The 18623-nt window shown below is 37.6% G+C and overlaps 2 protein-coding genes across 2 annotated transcripts; both read left to right on the top strand.

Moving 5' to 3' along the window:
* Window positions 1-4860: 4860 nt before the first annotated feature.
* Window positions 4861-8483, top strand: LOC126794909 (protein DETOXIFICATION 27-like). Its single transcript, XM_050521706.1, has 8 exons — window positions 4861-5198; window positions 5307-5848; window positions 6849-6935; window positions 7082-7138; window positions 7247-7485; window positions 7718-7836; window positions 7944-8033; window positions 8181-8483. The coding sequence occupies exons 1-8, from the start codon at window positions 4902-4904 to the stop codon at window positions 8241-8243; spliced, it is 1494 nt and encodes a 497-aa protein (XP_050377663.1). The 5' UTR covers window positions 4861-4901; the 3' UTR covers window positions 8244-8483.
* Window positions 8484-12530: 4047 nt separating this feature from the next.
* LOC126794908 (protein DETOXIFICATION 27-like) lies at window positions 12531-16266 on the top strand. Its single transcript, XM_050521705.1, has 8 exons — window positions 12531-12946; window positions 13669-14210; window positions 14749-14835; window positions 14983-15039; window positions 15130-15368; window positions 15626-15744; window positions 15845-15934; window positions 16136-16266. Exons 1-8 carry the CDS (start codon window positions 12650-12652, stop codon window positions 16202-16204), a joined length of 1500 nt encoding a protein of 499 aa, XP_050377662.1. The 5' UTR covers window positions 12531-12649; the 3' UTR covers window positions 16205-16266.
* Window positions 16267-18623: the final 2357 nt, after the last annotated feature.

Below are 18623 nucleotides of genomic sequence, written 5' to 3' on the forward strand. Positions count from 1 at the left end.
CCTGCACAAAACGACACTTCTAATAATCACAAAACCACCCTGACACCTGGAGCCATCTGCTCCTCTAATCAAAACAGCCTCCACAACATTTAAACAAATTCAAACATCAACAATAAAAATTCTCAACCTATAACATTCATAAAGACGTTAATTACGCTGTGAGACGTTAGAACACAAAACATCGATGGATCCCTGGAGCTTTCCGCTCCTCTTAGACCACAACTGTTCCACCCACTTTACGACAACAATAGTCGTTAATTAACGTAAAATATAATTCCCGAAGTAATTACTAAAATGCCGGAACTACCTAATCAATTTAGGAGATTTCCCATCTCAGATAATTATTCAACGAATATAAAAATAGAGTATCCCCGCTAGTCAAACTAATAACTCAAAAATAAAACTGGACTAGCCTTACTAGTTAAACTAATAATTCAATCATATAAACCGGACTAGCCCCGCTAGTCAAAAGGATATCTGAGGCTATAAAGTAAACTAGCCCCGCTAGTCAAATAATACTATCAGGCCGTATAAGGTGGACCAGCCCTGCTAGTCAAAATAATATTATCTGATCATTCTAAACTCTAAAGAATCGACTAGCCCCGCTAGTCTACCTAAATAATTACGAATGGCTAGAAGCCGACTAGCCCTGCTAGTCACAATAAATATAGCAAATATCAGGAAATGGACTAGCCCCGCTAGTCAAAATAAATGACAAACGTCATACACTATGCCCCCCCCCCCCCCCCGGGCAAAAAAAAAATATATATATATATATACATAAATAATCTCAAGTTTTCAATACCGTCACGTCACGTTCACGGAGAGGGTATTGAATCATCATTTCATTGCCGGCTATGTAATCCTCGCCTCTCCGGGCGGCATCGCATCTCAGGCGGAAAAGGGATATCACGTAACATCGCCCTCCAGGCAGAAAAATGATATCATGTAACCTCGCCCCTCGGGCGGCATCGCCCTCCAGGCAGGATCGCCTCTCAGGCGGAAAAGTAATGCCACGTAACCTCGTCCCTCTGGCGGCATCGCCTCTCAAGCGGAAAAGTGATATCACATAACCTCGTCTCCCAGGCGGAAAATAAAAATATCACGTAACCTCGCCCCTCGGGCGGCATCGCCCTCCAGGCGGAAAGAAAAATGATATAGTATGCTAACATAATCACAAAATTGATATCATTCATATTAGTTGATCATGCCCCATTTTTGATGTTGCTAAAGGAGAGGATACCAGATAGAATGAAATATGATTCCGTTGATCGTGCCCCCTTTATAAGATTAAATGAGAGGATACATGAATAAAATAAAAAATCATTCTTATCCGTTGATCGTGCCCCCTTTAAATAGTTAAAGGAGATGATACCGGATAAGAATTGATAGAACGGGTACGGTTCCCAACCGTACGTATAAATCTCAATATATACACAACATATTTCCGAGAATCTCATTCCCGAATAATTAATCAACCATTTTCCAAATATCCCATAAGTCATTAAATTTATTTCTCAAATTTATTTTCAAGACCACTAAATAGAATCACATTGTAAATAATCAAGAAGAAATAAATTAAATAATAAATTTTCCCAAAAATCCCATTTCGGTAATTTCTCAACAATTATAGTTTTCTGGAAATCCCATTTCCAAATAACTAACAAAATAAATATTCGAAATTTAAAATTATAATTCTAAGATAATAATTAACTCAATAAACATGCATGCATATATTTAACATAAACGTCCACTCATAGCCAAAAACCTAGCATCTAAATTGGATGCTTGCAAACGTAAACCGAGTAACCTCAAATAATTCCGGCTTTACAACCCCATTTTCAGAAGAACATGGAGAAAACCGCGTCAAATTGGTTAACTCACTCATCTCGATACTAAGTGAACGCACGCATGAATCTATAAACTAAGATTTCCAAGACACAAAAATTTTCCCACATCTCAGCAAGCCCATCGGTCAGAGGATCATATTCTGATACCAAATGAGACGACTCGTCCTAAAAATAACCTAATTATATGTTAAAAACTAAATTAAAACCGGCAACCGAAATCTAATTTAAAATAATTGTGGCTGCACCCAAACTTTGGTTGGGCTGCCTACGTACCATTTACAAGGGATCAAGCCATTCGTCGTTCAACTCTTCATCAACAACCCGACTTCACAACCAACAACTATCGAGGGTCAATATCGTATCACAAACGCTCACATTTACCACCAACCTACACACTTACCATAATCATGCAAAACTCATAACCATTCTGATTCGTATATCACATACAACAACACATCGGACATACGCAACCATCACTATAACCATCATCCATCAAACACACAACAATCACATTAATCTTTTATAAAATAATCTAAATTACAAACAACATACAACCAAATACGTAGATTAATATGTCGATAAGTTCGTATCGACGAATGCTACTCAAAGGAGCAACCTCCTGCCCAAAAAAAGACACCACGCGCCGCCGCAGTGGCTGCGCGTGGGCCCTACGCGCCACCCCTCTCCAACCTCTCCAAATCAACTCGACTCCAACATGAAAGTTATAGATCACAAGAAAACACACATTTTTCACGACGGCTTCGAAGCCCATATTGGCCGGGAAGTGGCCGGAAAACGCAGAGGAATGTCGGAACAGTGCACCGAATTCCCAAATCGCAATCTAGCTCGATTCGTCGCCCAACTCCAATCGATTCGTGCCCAGGATGAAGAACCAAGTTGAATGATGTTAACCCCGAGCTCCAAAGTCGCTGAAAAACGGCCACACGGCGGCGTTGACTTCTGCCGGATCTTTCGGGCACGGCGGTCGGTAGGTGTCGAGGCTGGTACCAAAAGACGGAGAACGGCGAGACGGTTCGAACGGGACCGGTGGTGCCCCGATCGGTGGCCGGATGGAGGAGAATGGCGCCGGTAAAATCTCGGGGTCGGGGATGAACAATGGCGCGAAACTTTTGAATTTTCGGATTTCTGATTTTTCCCATTTTCGACCCCCTATTTATACTAAATTCCAAAAAAATGCCCAAATACATTTTGATTCGTAAATTCGTCATACGAACTCCGATTTAGGTGTGTTGCATGTCCACGAATTCGTATCGACGAGCTCTACGACTTTCGCAAAGGAAGTTTTCTCGAAAAACTTACGTATCGAAAAGTCAACTTTTAGAGTCGTCACACTTAGTACGACTCTCGTTCCGAGTAAAAGATTAAACTAATATCGCCACGAATCGTAAAAGATTCGGGTCGTAACATTATAAACATATTTTCAAGCATTTCACCGTGCATATATGAGCAGATATTTTGTTGGAGCTAATTTCCTTATGTACGTGCTTCCTAGTTGCACCATATACTCGGCTAGGAACTAGTTTAGCGAGTTGTAACATATGCCACACCCAGTGGCGGAGCCACTAAGGAACCTACTAGGTCTCGTGCACCAGTAGGTATACATATTTTCAGGTTTGATCAACTGAATTGTGGACAACTTGGAGCAGCGGTGTTTAGGCTGTCAAGAGATCACACATTTCCTTCACTTCCTGAGTTCGAACCCCACTACCTTGTTTGAAAGTTGAAACACACTTTCTATTCCTTGCATTTTCTTCTAACACCTTTTATTCCTTACCATTTTCTTCTAGAGCACATGAGATGTGTTCATATCAAAATGGAGTGCGTTAATATCAAAATGGAGTGTGTTAATATATATATATATATATATAAACATGTTCTTTTAGAGATAGCATTAAAAGTAGCTGACTGTATAAACATATTTTCAAGCATTTCACCGAGCATATATGAGCAGATATTTTGTTGGAGCTAATTTCCTTATGTACGTGCTTCCTAGTTGCACCATATACTCGGCTAGGAACTGGTTTAGCGAGTTGTAACATATGCCACACCCAGTGGCGGAGCCACTAAGGAACCTACTAGGTCCCGTGCACCAGTAGGTATACATATTTTCAGGTTTGATCAACTGAATTGTGGACAACTTGGAGCAGCGGTGTTTAGGCTGTCAAGGGATCACACATTTCGTTCACTTCCTGAGTTCGAACCCCACTACCTTGTTTGAAAGTTGAAACACACTTTCTATTCCTTGCATTTTCTTCTAACACCTTTTATTCTTTACCATTTTCTTCTAGCAGTCATCACTTGTAAACAACTCTAAGATTATTTCCCAATTTTTTTGTTAATTTAATGATTCAATAGACTTTTAGATTAAATTCTTTTTAATCTACCTTATATTAATTTCTTCTAATTGATCATAGATATTCGTTTTCTTTAAAATTATATATATCACACTTTAAAAATTTGATCGACAATAATTAATATTGTTAAAAGTGCTTGACTTTGGATTAAAAAACAATTTGTGCCCCAATTAATTCAAATTTATAGCTCCGCCACTCGCCACACCTACCCTGCCACTCATCTTCTTGAATCCAGAATCCGTAAATATATATGAGATATTTCTGATATCACGTTGTCCGTTTATGAACCTTGATTTACTTCAAGCTTCCTAAAGCAATAAGGATCGCTCAACATACCAACCCGCGCCGAATCGTTAACGTTTCGGGTACACAGTACAAGCTTTAAGTTTGCTTTTGGAACGTAGCTGCGTAGGCCATTTCTTCTATTTCAAATGCAGAGGCTATAAAAGTGCCACCACTCGATTTACCTAATTTTCAATGACCAACAATTTGGTAACAACCAATCAACGCCACTCAAGATTGTTCAATAATTATGAATCTGGCAATCTTAAGTGTTGGTATATCAGTATGTATATAATCTCATGTCAACTCACAGTCGAGCTAGCTTGCTGTTAATATATAAGTGCTAACTACCTCCCCAGAGTTCTGTACTAAGGCCACCGGAAGATAAGGAACCATGGACAGGGAAGAAGAAGAAGAAGACGTTCTGGCTCTTAACCAACCCTTATTAACAGAACCAGTAGTAACCGGAAACAGTCCACTTGAAGATGTACAAAGCAAAAGCCTTGCGTCAAGAGTTTGGATAGAAACCAAGAAACTATGGCGCGTCGTGGGCCCTGCTATCGTCGCCCGGCTTGCCGGCTACTCCATGACCGTCATTACTCAGGCCTTCGCCGGCCACCTAGGTGACAATGAGCTTGCTGCAATCTCCATCGTCAACAATGTCATCCTTGGCTTCTCATTTGGTCTGCTGGTAAGTTCTCTTCAACACCATATTGGCACTATTAGTATAATATTTGCTCATAAGGGAATGGTATGTTGTTTAAGCTTCTTGACGTTTTCAATTTTGGTTTTTGAAAAGTTGGGAATGGCAAGTGCCCTGGAAACTCTATGTGGTCAAGCTTTTGGGGCCAAAAGGTATCCAATGCTTGGGATTTATCTCCAGAGGTCTTGGATCGTGTTGTTCATCGGCTGCATTTTCCTATCGCCGATTTATGTTTTCGCTTCTCCAATTCTGAAACTACTGGGGCAGACAGATGAAGTGTCAGAGCTTTCAGGGGTGGTGTCCCTTTGGGTTTTGCCATTGCATTTTAGCTATGCATTTCTTTTCCCATTGCAAAGGTTCTTGCAGAGCCAGCTCAAGAACTTTGTGACTTTGTGGATGTCCTTGGTGGTTCTGGTGATTCATACCCTGATAAGCTGGATTTTTGTGTATGTTTTGGATTTTGGAATTGTCGGTGCTGCTGTGACTTTGGATATTTCATGGTGGCTCTTGGTTTTCATGCAACTTGCTTATGTGACTTGTGGCTGGTGTCCGCTGAGTTGGCCTGGTCTGTCTATGGAGGCTTTTTCTGGGCTCTGGGAATTTATCAAACTTTCTGCTGCATCTGGCGTCATGATCTGGTAATATTTCATCTTCTTCTCCTTTCCTGTATTTGGCTCAACGTGACTTTTTTTTTGGCAAATTAAATCTTGAAGTTGTCCTAGTTACGCCAAATTCTGCACAAGTGCAGAACTAGGGTGTGGCGAGAAATCAGTCGGACAGTTTTGCAAAATAAATCTTAGAGTTGTCCTGGTAAGGCCATTTCCTCCACAACTAAGTTTTGGCCCAGTTGGGTTTTATGTGTCTACTTTATTTATGAAATTTATTTTGAACGCCGAATGCAAACTTATTTTTGCATGTAATCCTGTATTACACCTTTTAGATGTATCAGAACAGAGAACAGAGAACCGTATCCAATCATCCTATATCAGTCCATCTTATCTCAGAGTAAAATACGGTGGTAAGCGTAAGTTCTAACTACCTCTCCTAGCAATATTAAGAAAAACATTAGCAACCTGCGTTGGCTTGTTGTGGCAGCGCAGGCCTTTTGCCATTGCTGGCGCAACCACGCAACAATAGAGGGTACGCAACCAATTACTGCGCGCTCTAACTGCGCTTGTAAGGCTGCGCGCTGAGATTGATTTTTGGTGGATGTTAAGATGTGGCACTGTTGATTTTGAACTAGATGTGGACATGGCAACTGGTTATCATGTCAGCAACTTGTGCTTGGGAAGGTAGACGCACCAATGGTTGTGTAATAGAACTCGCTAGTTATTTTAGTGTAGGTTTGGTGCTCAGCTAGAACTTAGGGGCTGGATGGCCGATGGTCCTTACAGGTCTGCAGAGCCTGCACTTCTGCTCATTTAGCTAAATAAACCCCTCCTGCTCTTCAGAAGGCGGTAAAATTGACTTAGACCATCTGCACCAGTAGGCAAAATCAAAGGCTGCGCGCCTTTGTATTATGGTACCATGCATGTATTAATTTTATACCAAAGTAATTTCATACATGTCCCTTCAATTTCCAGAAACATGCATTAACCTTTAATTTTAATGATTCTTTTCGTTGATGCATATATGCAGTTTGGAATTCTGGTATTACAGAGTTTTGATATTGATGACCGGATACTTACCAGACTCGACTCTTTCTGTTGATGCCATATCAATTTGGTATGAGACCTCTGTTTTATCAATATCCCTTTAACTATGTTTCATCATATTTATTGGACAACTCTATATCGATTGTTCAAGTTTTACCAGTTCAACCCAAATGTTTTGCTTGTTCCTTTCTTATGTCTTGGATTCATATATTGCAGCATGACTGTAAACGGGTGGGAACTCATGATCCATTTAGCTTTCTTGGCTGGAACAGGGTACCATTTCTTTTGGCCTTTTTTAACTGTTGTTATTTTGTAGAATTGGAAAGGTAGTATATTTGAGTTCAGCAATTTTCTGAAAAATATATGTTATGGAACTCGCAGAGTGAGGGTCGCGAATGAGCTCGGAGCCGGAAATGGTCAGGCAGCAAAGTTTGCAACAAAGGTTGCTGTGGCGGAATCAAGCTTCATCTCCCTTTTCTTTTGTGTGCTCATTATCGCGTTACATGACAAGTTTGCATACATCTTCACTTCAAGCACTGATGTCCTATTAGCAGTTGATCACTTGTCTTACCTCTTGGCTATAACCATTCTACTTAATGGGGTTCAACCCGTTTTGTCAGGTTTGTTTCTCACTCGATATTTGCATGCATCATAGTTTCGACTACAACCCTGTGACAATTTGTTATCAGGGGATGCAACGTTTATCAGAGTAAAACTTTTATTTGGCATTTAAGATTATTACCTTTCTAATCATTTTAGTGAAGAAGACAGGCAAACTAATCTCTTATCTATCATTTGTTAACTCAAATATACTGATGATTTCCTTTCTAAAACTGTTTTTAATTTTGACAGGCGTAGCGATAGGCTCAGGATGGCAAGCATGGGTTGCATATGTAAATCTTTTCTGCTACTATATTGTTGGGCTTCCACTTGGAATAGTACTGGGATGGGTTGCTGACTATGGTGCTTTGGTATGGTTTGCTCGTTCATCTGCCTCCATTAAATTTCCAAATATCCAAATCAAAGACTTCAATTTAATTCTTGTATGCACTAACATGTGCACATTAATGCAAAACAGGGTATATGGTCTGGGATGATCCTTGGTGGTACCCTTGTACAAACTGTGATTTTGGCTATCATCACAACCCGACGTGATTGGGAAAATGAGGTACAATCTCTCATCAAGAAGAATTGATAAACCAAGCATGATAATCTAAACATCAAAATTTGTTGAACGGGGCGGCCCTAATTGACATTCATGCTTGAGAATGCCACTTGTTTATCGTGCATAATTCTGGCTATCTCAATTTTGCAGGCACTGACTGCTGGCCGGCGGGTAAACAAGTGGTCTACACAAGATAGCCAAGCTGAGGGATAGCAATAACTGGTAGAAGCTTAGCATTCCATTCCATTCAGGTCAAGGAAAATAACATATAGCAGCTTGGAAGTTTTCTATCATATTCTTCAAAGGCTCAAACCCATTTTTTGTAAGATTTTGATTATTATGTTGTTTAAAAATTCAATCTGGGAGACGAGGTTATTCTTGGCTTCAAATCCTTTGTCCCAATTTTCCTATTCCTTTCCTGTACTCCTATTAAAGTTTGACAAGTGGCATTTGTTGCCTAATCAGCTAGCAACCACTAACTTTAGTATATAATTAATAGTTCATTATAGTTTAATTTATCTCATAATAGAATACAACACACTCCTATGCTGTGGGAAAAAGTGGGAAAACTGAAAAGTGTTGCTAATCAGACCTCTAAATTTGTTGAGCACATTTATGTTTACTACACCTCTTTTTTATTTTTTAAAATAAACATATACTCACTATACCTCATTTGAAATTTCTAAAATAACCTTAGTTATATTATTCACTTATGGGCGTGGGGATGAGACTCCCGGTTATACCTCATTTGAAAGTTCCAAACACCTTAGTTATAACCTTATTTATTATTATTTTTTAGTTTAAATTTAGTGATTTACCTTATTATCCTTTAAATATTAAACATAATTTTAAATTAACCTTTGATGTAGGGACCTATATGTATTTTCTCATATATTTTGGTTGACAAAGTATGTTATGGTTATAATATATATATATTGATAATTTAGTAACTCAACTAATCTTGTTCTTCTTTTAGAGTTTACTAGTCAGCTAACGAGCCCCGTTCTACTGGTTACCAGTTAAGCACCAGGTGGCGCTAAACTGCCGTCCGATCTGATCGGCCGACCACTGTTTAGCCAAATCAGACGGTAGTTGAGCGTCACCTAGTGCTCAACTGCTGACCAGTAACAACCAGTAACTTTAGTATATAAATAATATAACTATATAGTTCACAATGGTCTAATCAAAAGATAATATTTGTGTAACTCAACTAATCTTGTTTTCTTTCGTCCTCAACTATTTCCTATATATCATTCCGCTTAAAGATATAGTATTGTTCACCTTTGTGTACCGCAGGAAACATTCCGCCTAAAGATTGAGTATTGTTCACCTCCGTTTACTGTTCATTTTATTTGCGTTTCTGACACTGGGCTGGTACACATCATGGATTCCTACCTAACCCATCACTTTGCTATTCATCCCCTTTTTGACATTCAAAACCATAAAGCCAGCCAGCCACAAACCTCCTCCACCATTTTGTTAATTATTATCGGCTGACAATTCACTCTTTTTTTATTTGTGCTGGGACAATTTACTCATCAAAGTTCTTGGAAAGACGAAAAAGTTGAGGCTCTGCTCAGTACCAAATTGCAAGTTTGCAACCCTCCTTGTCAATAACACTAAGCAAAGTGATTGATAGGCTTACTGAAGAACAAGTTACTACAAGCCAGCGCAAAGCGCGGCTCCCCCATACTAGCTAGTCAAATCAAATACGGTGTATTCCAAAACTATTCATTCACCATTATCACCTCCATATAAGTTTTTTGGTGGGGTGCCTCAGCTGAAAGGTTTTCCATCTACGAAACTAACCACTACGGCACTACCATCTTATTCGCTGATGAAAGTCTTAGATTTAAGAAACCTTCCTATTATATAACCCCACTCCTTTCCAGTTCCATATATCCATCATCTTCAAAATTTCAACCTCTTGAATTTACAGACCAAAATCTTAGAAACATCTTGGAGTCCTCATCCTCTCTCAACGCCTTCTTCTCTTCTATGTATCCCTCCAATTCAAACATGTTTCACTTTCACCTTCTCAAACTCAAATAGTTGTGGGTTGCCTCACACTCCTTCCCTACCCGCAAGTCCACACCAACCCATTGCAGAGTCACATAAATAATATAGCATGCCAAAAATCACGTCACCGGCCGACCGATGTCCATAAAACAAGGAGACTTTTTTTTCTTTCTTTCTTTTTGTAAGTTTTAATTTGAAAAAAAAAAGTATAAATCAATGAATTGTTTTGAATAAGTGATGTTAATTTATTACGATCCTAATCAAAATTTAACTTAAGGTTAAAAATCTAAGCAATTTAACCTAAAGACTTATACTTGAGACCTAAACTATTTTTATTATTTTTGTTTTACAGGATCTACGAAATCCTAATTGCAAAATGAAATTGTTTGCAATTTTATGAGTTATCAAGATAGCAAAGAAGTGAGAATCCTTGTTTAATTTAGAATTGGACTCCCTAAAAAAAGGAAATTTATAATATTTGAAGACGAATGAATCGCTGAAACTCTAATACGATTATTACATAAAGGGGTGAAGAGCACATAAGAACATAGAAGACACACAACTCTCAACATACATACCTGGCCCATCTGCTTAACAAGAATCATCAAGCAAACCCTATCAAAGTCCTCTTGAGGCAAACCAACAAACAACATACAATCGTTAAACGCCTCACAACCTTAGCATTTAGATTTACCCATTAAAGCTCTGCTTACTCGCATCTTAATGATTAAGTATCGATAGCGACTCGTGACGAGACGTGAAAGAAAATTTCGACAGACCAGGTGACCTACACTACAAACCAAGCAGGGTTATAGTTCTCTCCCCTGCCACATTTGCAAAATTTAAAAGACAAGACAATGTAACACAATTCAACCCACTCTCGTATGTAAGTACGGACACACACACACACAACGCTCCAATTGAGGACATTCGATCACTTAAACTCACAAGGAGCCCGAATAGAGGGGACATAAAGCTTATACCCTAGCAGAACTTATACAACATAAATCATAAAATAAGACATCTTAAATAAAGATAGGAGCCTCATCAAAGATAAGATCAATAAAATGACCTCTACTAACAAAACGGGTTCATCTATCAGACACATTATTTACTTCTCAATGAATATGACGAATATCAAAGGATTCCATCAATTCTAAACAATCGCCAAGTAGTGTTAAGTGTTAATTGACTGGTTTAGAGGCTGTTAACCTAGGTTGCACGGAAACGAGGACGAGTTTCGGAAATGGGGAGTTTCCGAAACGCGGAAACGTCAAAATCAAAATATAGTCCGATAGGAAACGTGACGGAAACGTCAAAAAAAATATTCATTATATATATAAATATAAATATATAATTGAAAAAAAATCAACAAATGGTTACTAATTGAAATCAATCAATCCAAAATGCAAACAAAAGTTCATAATAAATTACAATAGAAATAACAAAGAACTTCATCAACACATTCCAAATCAAAATCCAACAAAACACAATCCAAATCAAAATCCAAACAAAACACAATCCAAATCCAAATCCAACAAAGGTTCAAGAAACAATTCATAATCAAATTACAATTACAAATAAAAGCAACAACATCAAGCAACAACATCATCTTATGCATTTAATTCCTCTTCAAACTCATCATCATCATCATCATCATCATCATCATCATCACCGTCATCAAACAAGACCTGTGCGAATCGAGCTCCTTAAGGATTGACGGTGGGACTTATGGAGAAGATGCCGCAGAACCTGTGTGAATCGAGCTCCTTAACCAGCGATGGCGGATTAACTGTGGGACTTAGGGAGAAGAGCCGCAGAAGTAGGCTCCTTTTATGGAGAGAGAGAGAGAGAGAGAGAGATTGGAGAAGATTGGGAAGAAGAAGAAGACAGAGAACAGATGAGAGAGAGAGGCGCAAGACAGAGATGAATGAAAGAGGCGGAGAAGAATGAGAGATCGAGGGAGGAAGTAACCTAATACTGAATAGCCGAATCTACCCTCGCGTTTCCAAGATAATTACTATGGCGTTTCTGTTTTACGAGAAACGCGTTTCCCAGACGTTTCCAAATTTTACTTTTTTTGAAACGAATTTCCGACGCGTTTCCTGACGTTTCGGAAACGGGAAACGGCCGGAAATGTGCGTTTCCGTGCAACCTAGCTGTTAACTGTGTTAAGTGTTAATTGACTATGTAACAGGTTGCACATGTCAACATTGGATAGGGGGTATAAGGAAGCAAATAGGAAAAGGAAGACAGATTTGAAGTTGGTTATGGGTCCAATAAAATTCAGGAAGTCGAGCAAATAATACTCTGCATGCCAAGAGCTCTTGAACATTAAATTGCAGATAAGTTGAGAAAAGTTTCCATAATTATAGAAAGTCTTGCAACAGTTCATCTACAACTATTATATGAATCCAATAAACAATTTTGGTAACCACCACTCAACGCAAACCAATACTTTAATTAAACATCTGAATCTGGTAGCTAGACCTCAAAGTGTCGGTATATAACGTGATGGTGGCGCGCGCTCCACAGCTCGACGAGCTAGGTTGCTGTTAAGTATATATAAACTACCAGCTCCCATCTCCTTCGTGGTAGCCATGGATAGGGAAGAGAAAGAAGATGGAGTAGTTCTGGTTCTTGATCGACCTTTATTAGCAGAACCATCAACCGGAAACAGTCCACCTGCATATGTACAAGGCAAAAGCCTAGCGTCAAGAGTTTGGATAGAAACCAAGAAACTATGGCGCATCGTGGGACCCGCTATCGTCGCGCGGATTGCTAGTTTCTCCATGAACGTTATTACACAGGCCTTCGCCGGACACCTCGGTGACAATGAGCTCGCTGCAATCTCGATCGTCAACAATGTCATCATCGGCTTATCATTTGGTCTCCTGGTACGTTCCTCTCCGACATCTGATAGTCACTAGTAGTATGATAATTGTTCACTAGCCACTAGCAATGGTCTAAATATCGTTTTTGGTATCGTATCGGTCGAGAGGTAAAACGATATATCGGGGGATATATCGGTTTTATCGGGGATATATCGGTTTTATCGGATTTGCTTATTTTCAATAAAATTTATAAAATTATACTTCAATATATATCAAATAAACTAAAAAAACAGTACTAAATAAACTAAAGAAAATAAATACTTGATTTAATGACAATTAAAGTACACGAACGACATCTAATAATAAAAATAGGCATTTAAGAATGATTATTTAGACTTGAAATTCATCATATATATTTAATATATATATAAAGTAAAAATATATATGAAAAAATGAAAAAAAAATTCAAACAAAAAAGAGGAAATAAATATTAAAAAATTAAACAAAAATTGAGAAAATAATAAAAAAATCAAAGTTTGACCGATATTTGACCGATATATCGGAATTTGACCGATATATCGGGGTTTGACCGATATTTGACCGTTGACCGATATAGTCAACCGATATGGCGATATCGTATCGTTTTCTAAATATCGCCGATATATCGCCGATATATCGGCCTATATATCCGATATTTAGAACACTGGCCACTAGGGAATAGCCAAATAGGTATATATTGTATGTTGCTTGTGTTTCTGACTTGTTGAATTTTGGTGTTTGAAAAGTTGGGAATGGCTAGTGCGCTGGAAACTCTATGTGGGCAAGCTTTTGGGGCCAAAAGGTACCCAATGCTTGGGATTTATCTCCAGAGATCATGGATCGTGTTGTTCATCTGCTGCATTCTTCTATCGCCCATTTATGTTTTCGCTTCTCCGATTCTGAAACTACTGGGGCAGACAGATGAAGTTTCAGAGCTTTCAGGGGTGGTGTCTCTTTGGGTTTTGCCATTGCATTTCAGCTATGCATTTTTTTTCCCATTGCAAAGGTTCGTGCAGAGCCAGCTCAAGAACTTTGTGACTTTGTGGATGTCCTTGGTGGTTCTGGTGATTCATACCCTGATAAGCTGGATTTTTGTGTATGTTTTGGATTTTGGAATTGTGGGTGCTGCTGTGACTCTAGGTATTTCATGGTGGCTCTTGGTTTTCATGCTACTTGTGTATGTGACATGTGGCTGGTGTCCACTGAGTTGGCATGGTCTGTCTATGGAGGCCTTTTCTGGGCTCTGGGAATTTGTCAAATTATCTACTTCTTCTGGCGTCATGCTCTGGTATTATTTCATCTTTCCCTTTGGATTTTTTTCCTTCAGCTTTCTTTTCTGCACAAAAATGGGTTAGGATGTTTAGGACAATTTTGGTACACAAGAAAATAATTCTTAAAGCGGGCAATTTTACAAGAATGTATCAGTTGTTTCCAAGAGAACATAGCCTTTTAAATCACAAACGTTCAGGTGGTATGGTTGGTGCCTTAATTAGACTAGCTTCACTTTTAAATCACAAATTTTCTTGATAGAAATACCTCTCCTTCCAGATTAAGAAAACTCCTAGCAGCCTACCTTGGTTTATTGCGGCAGCCTTTCGCCGGTGTTGACTTGAGGATACTGGGGGTAGAGGAGGTGAAGCAAGTCATTTAGCTTCATAAACCCCTCTTGCTCAGGAGAAAGCGGTCTCCTTAACTTGGTTCCTCTGTACTGGTAGCCAGAAGAAAAGGCATAGCCATCGTAAAGATGAGGGAAAAAAATTCATTTCATATCTGTGCCTTCAAATTCGGACTAATGCATTAATGATTGTTTTCATCAATCTACGCAGCTTGGAATTCTGGTATTACAAAATATTGATAGTAATGACTGGATACTTACCAGACTCGACTCTTGCTGTTGATGCCTTATCAATTTGGTATGAACTCTCTGGTTTATCGACATTAATTCCTCTATATATCATTATATGTATTGGACAACTCTTATTTTGATCACTCTAGTTTTACCACATTAACCCAAATGCGTTGCTTGTTCCTTTCTTATTTCTTGGAGTCACATATTGCAGCATGACTGTAAATGGGTGGGAGTTCATGATTCATTTAGGTTTCTTGGCCGGAGTCGGGTACTACTTTTGGCCTCTTTTCACTTTGTTAATTATTTGTAAAATCGGAAAGGTAATGAACTTGAGTGTAGAAAATTTCTGATCTCGCAGAGTAAGGGTGGCAAATGAGCTCGGAGCTGGAAATGGTCAGGCAGCAAAGTTTGCAACCAAGGTAGCAGTGGCCGAATCGAGCTTCATCTCCCTTTTCTTCTGTGTGCTCATTATCGCCCTACATGACAAGTTTGGATACATCTTCACATCAAGCACCGATGTCCTCCTAGCAGTTGATCACTTGTCTTACCTCTTGGCTATTACCATTATTCTTAACGGGATTCAACCCGTTTTGTCAGGTTATTTTTTTTTTTTACCTCAGAATTACATATATCATAGTTTTCGGCATGTTTATTGTTTGCACCTGGGATAAGTGGGTATCAGAATGGCAGGGTGTGAATTTTATCAGAATAGCATTATGACGGACGATTACGATCAACGGTTGATAACCGTTCATGCAACGACGATGACAAGCAAACTAACCTATAATATAACATATGTGATCTCAACTAATCTTGTGATTTCTCTTCTGAAAGAATTGTTTTTCATTTTGCAGGCGTAGCTATAGGTTCAGGATGGCAAGCGTGGGTGGCATACGTAAATCTTTTTTGCTACTACATTGTTGGGCTTCCACTGGGAATAGTATTGGGATGGGTTGCTGACTATGGGGTTTTGGTACAGTTTTTCTCTTTGATCCGTCTCCGGCAAATTTCCTGATCATACACTTCAATTATGATCTAGTACCGGCTAACTTATGCAAAATGATCTAAAACAGGGTATGTGGGCTGGGATGATTCTTGGTGGTACTCTTGTACAAACTGTGATTTTGGCTATCATTGCAACACGACGCGATTGGGAAAATGAGGTACAATCTTTTTAATAGTAACTGTTAGTCATCAAATCTGTTAACCGACTGATGTCAATTAACATGCGAGTTTGAGAAACTTAATGAGCTAAATTTTTAATAATCAAACACAATAATTTGAACAATGAACTTTGTTCAGCATATATGGTTTGAGAATGTTGCTTGTTTATCAGATAATTTCTGGTTAACTCAAATTTGCAGGCACTGGCTGCTGGCCGGCGGGTAAAGAAGTGGTCGACACAAGATAATCAAGCTGAGGGACAGCAATAAGCCAATATGCATCCCATTCAGCTGAAGGAAAATAACATATAGGAGCACAAAAGGTTCCTGAATATATTTTTGTAATATTTTGGTTATTATCTATACTCTTATAACAAAACACTGTCAATTAAAACCCCTCTAAAAATACGTCAGTAACCCTAGACTATAGGTTAACTAAATTCAGTTTTTAGTATATGAAGTTTATAGTCGTAAAAGCCAAATTAATAAATAATAAATAAATTTGAATGAGAAATATATAATGAAGTTATTTTGCAGATCTAACTTCTCTCTACAATAACTGCACTTTACAGTTAATTTTCCAAAAAATAATTTTTCCACACACGTTTGTGTGCGGGTTGATGCTAGTGTTGTTTGAAAATTCAATCAACGGCCATTTGTTTTGCTAGGGAAGTGGTAAGGTTATTTGTTGGATTAAATACTTGTGACACCTTATATTTTAGGTGTAAAAACAGTTTTGTCCTTCTATTTTCAAATTTAATATGTATATTTTTTAAGTCTTATTTTTAGCAATTTTGTTCATTCCGTTAGTTGACCATCAAAAAATTTCGTTAAGCCATTAAAATGTATAGAATACCCCCAATTCAAATCATATTTTTTTTTCTTTTCTTATGCATTTTTTATTCTCTTTTAAATTTAATTCATCATATGTACTATCAAATATATATGTAATTGTAATCAACAAAAATTATCAAATTAATTGTAAACATCTTATAATCAATTGTATAATGCCTAAAATGACCTGTGAGTGCCAGTATTCAAATCCAGTTAGAAACTTCCTTTATATTATGATGCTCTACAAACATATTTTGATTATTTTCTACAATGCTAAGACAAGAAAGACTTCTACTATCATAACCATACTTTGATGCAAAAATAGTTTCAAATTATTTATTTCCAACTTGATGTTAAGAAATTGTCATTAATTCTCCTCTTACTGCACAAGCAAATTAACAAAATTTCCAACAATAGGCTTGGGTGCTCTGACCAAAGGAAGAAAAAAGGTTAAAAAATAATGTTTGGAACTAAATCTCTTGTCGTACGACAAAGATTAGACTATAATGGAAACATAGTGCAATTACTAATAATAAAGTTTTCAAGCAATGCATTCACTATCATTCGTTCTAAGTTTGAGTTTTGAAGCACACCTACGTGAGGAGAGCCATTCTATTTTTCTTGTTTTACATCTGCTCCAAGTTCTCACAAGCGTTCAACAAAATTACAGATAACTTGATAGGGAGCAAAATCGTCATTCTATTGTTTATAATTAATTTGATAATTTGTGTTGATTACAATTATATATATTTGATAGCACATATGATAAATTAAATTTAAAAACAAGAAAAATCAAAAGAGAAAATAAAAAAAGGCATAAGAAAAGAAAGACAAAAAAATCTGATTTGAATTGGGGGTATTCTAGACATTTTAACGGCTTAACGAAATTTTTTGACGGTCAACTAACGGAATAGAGAAAACTATTAAAAAATAAGAGTTAAAGGATATATATATTAAATTTGAAAGTAGAAAGACAAAACTGTTAAAAAATAAGAGTTAAAGGATATACGAATTAAATTTAAAAATCAAATGACAAAACTGTTTTTACACATAAAATATGAGGTATCACAAGTATTTAATCCTTATTTGTTTTATGCAAAATTCATGAAATTAGACAATAATATGGATATGCAAGAGTTCTTATCTCCACAGCGTTTTTATTTAATTTTAATTTGCAGAGAAAAATCTCAATTTTCAATAATTATAGTCTAGGCTAGCATGTGCTCATCTAAACTATATTATATATGGAGCAAATAAATTATGGAAAATTCGATGCTTGCATGTATGGTATGTTTTAGTATGATTCTTGATATAGCGCGAACTATAGAAGATTGAAGAGCAAATCTTCATATCAATAAAATCCAAATTATTAGAGATGTTTCTCTATATATCTTACAATTTTGTCGTATTTTGAATTCTAGTTTATCTAATATGACTTTCAACGCTTGGCAGAGCCATCTAACTACTGTGTTCCTACTTCCCACATCAATTTTGAGCTAGGAAGAAAAATGTAAGAAAAGATATTAGGACTGAATTAATTTATTGATACATACACAAAAACTGTTCATATACAACAGGTTTCTTACCAGTTACCAGACAAGGCTATAACTACAACCGTCTAGGAATAAGTAATTAAAGGAAAATAATTCTATTTTTCCTATGCAGTCCTGTAGCTAATTGAATCCCAATTATAAATATACAAGTAATCTAAGTCATGACTAGGCCTCATCACGGGCCGGGCGGACCAAGCCCTACCTTAAATTTTAGGGCTTAGGGTAGGACCGGATCAGGTTTTGACTAGGTCAACAAAAAATAGAGCCCGGTCGGGGCTTGGATTTCCAAACTATTACCCGTT

Source organism: Argentina anserina, chromosome 5, assembly GCF_933775445.1.
Source record: "Argentina anserina chromosome 5, drPotAnse1.1, whole genome shotgun sequence".
Taxonomy (NCBI): domain Eukaryota; kingdom Viridiplantae; phylum Streptophyta; class Magnoliopsida; order Rosales; family Rosaceae; genus Argentina; species Argentina anserina.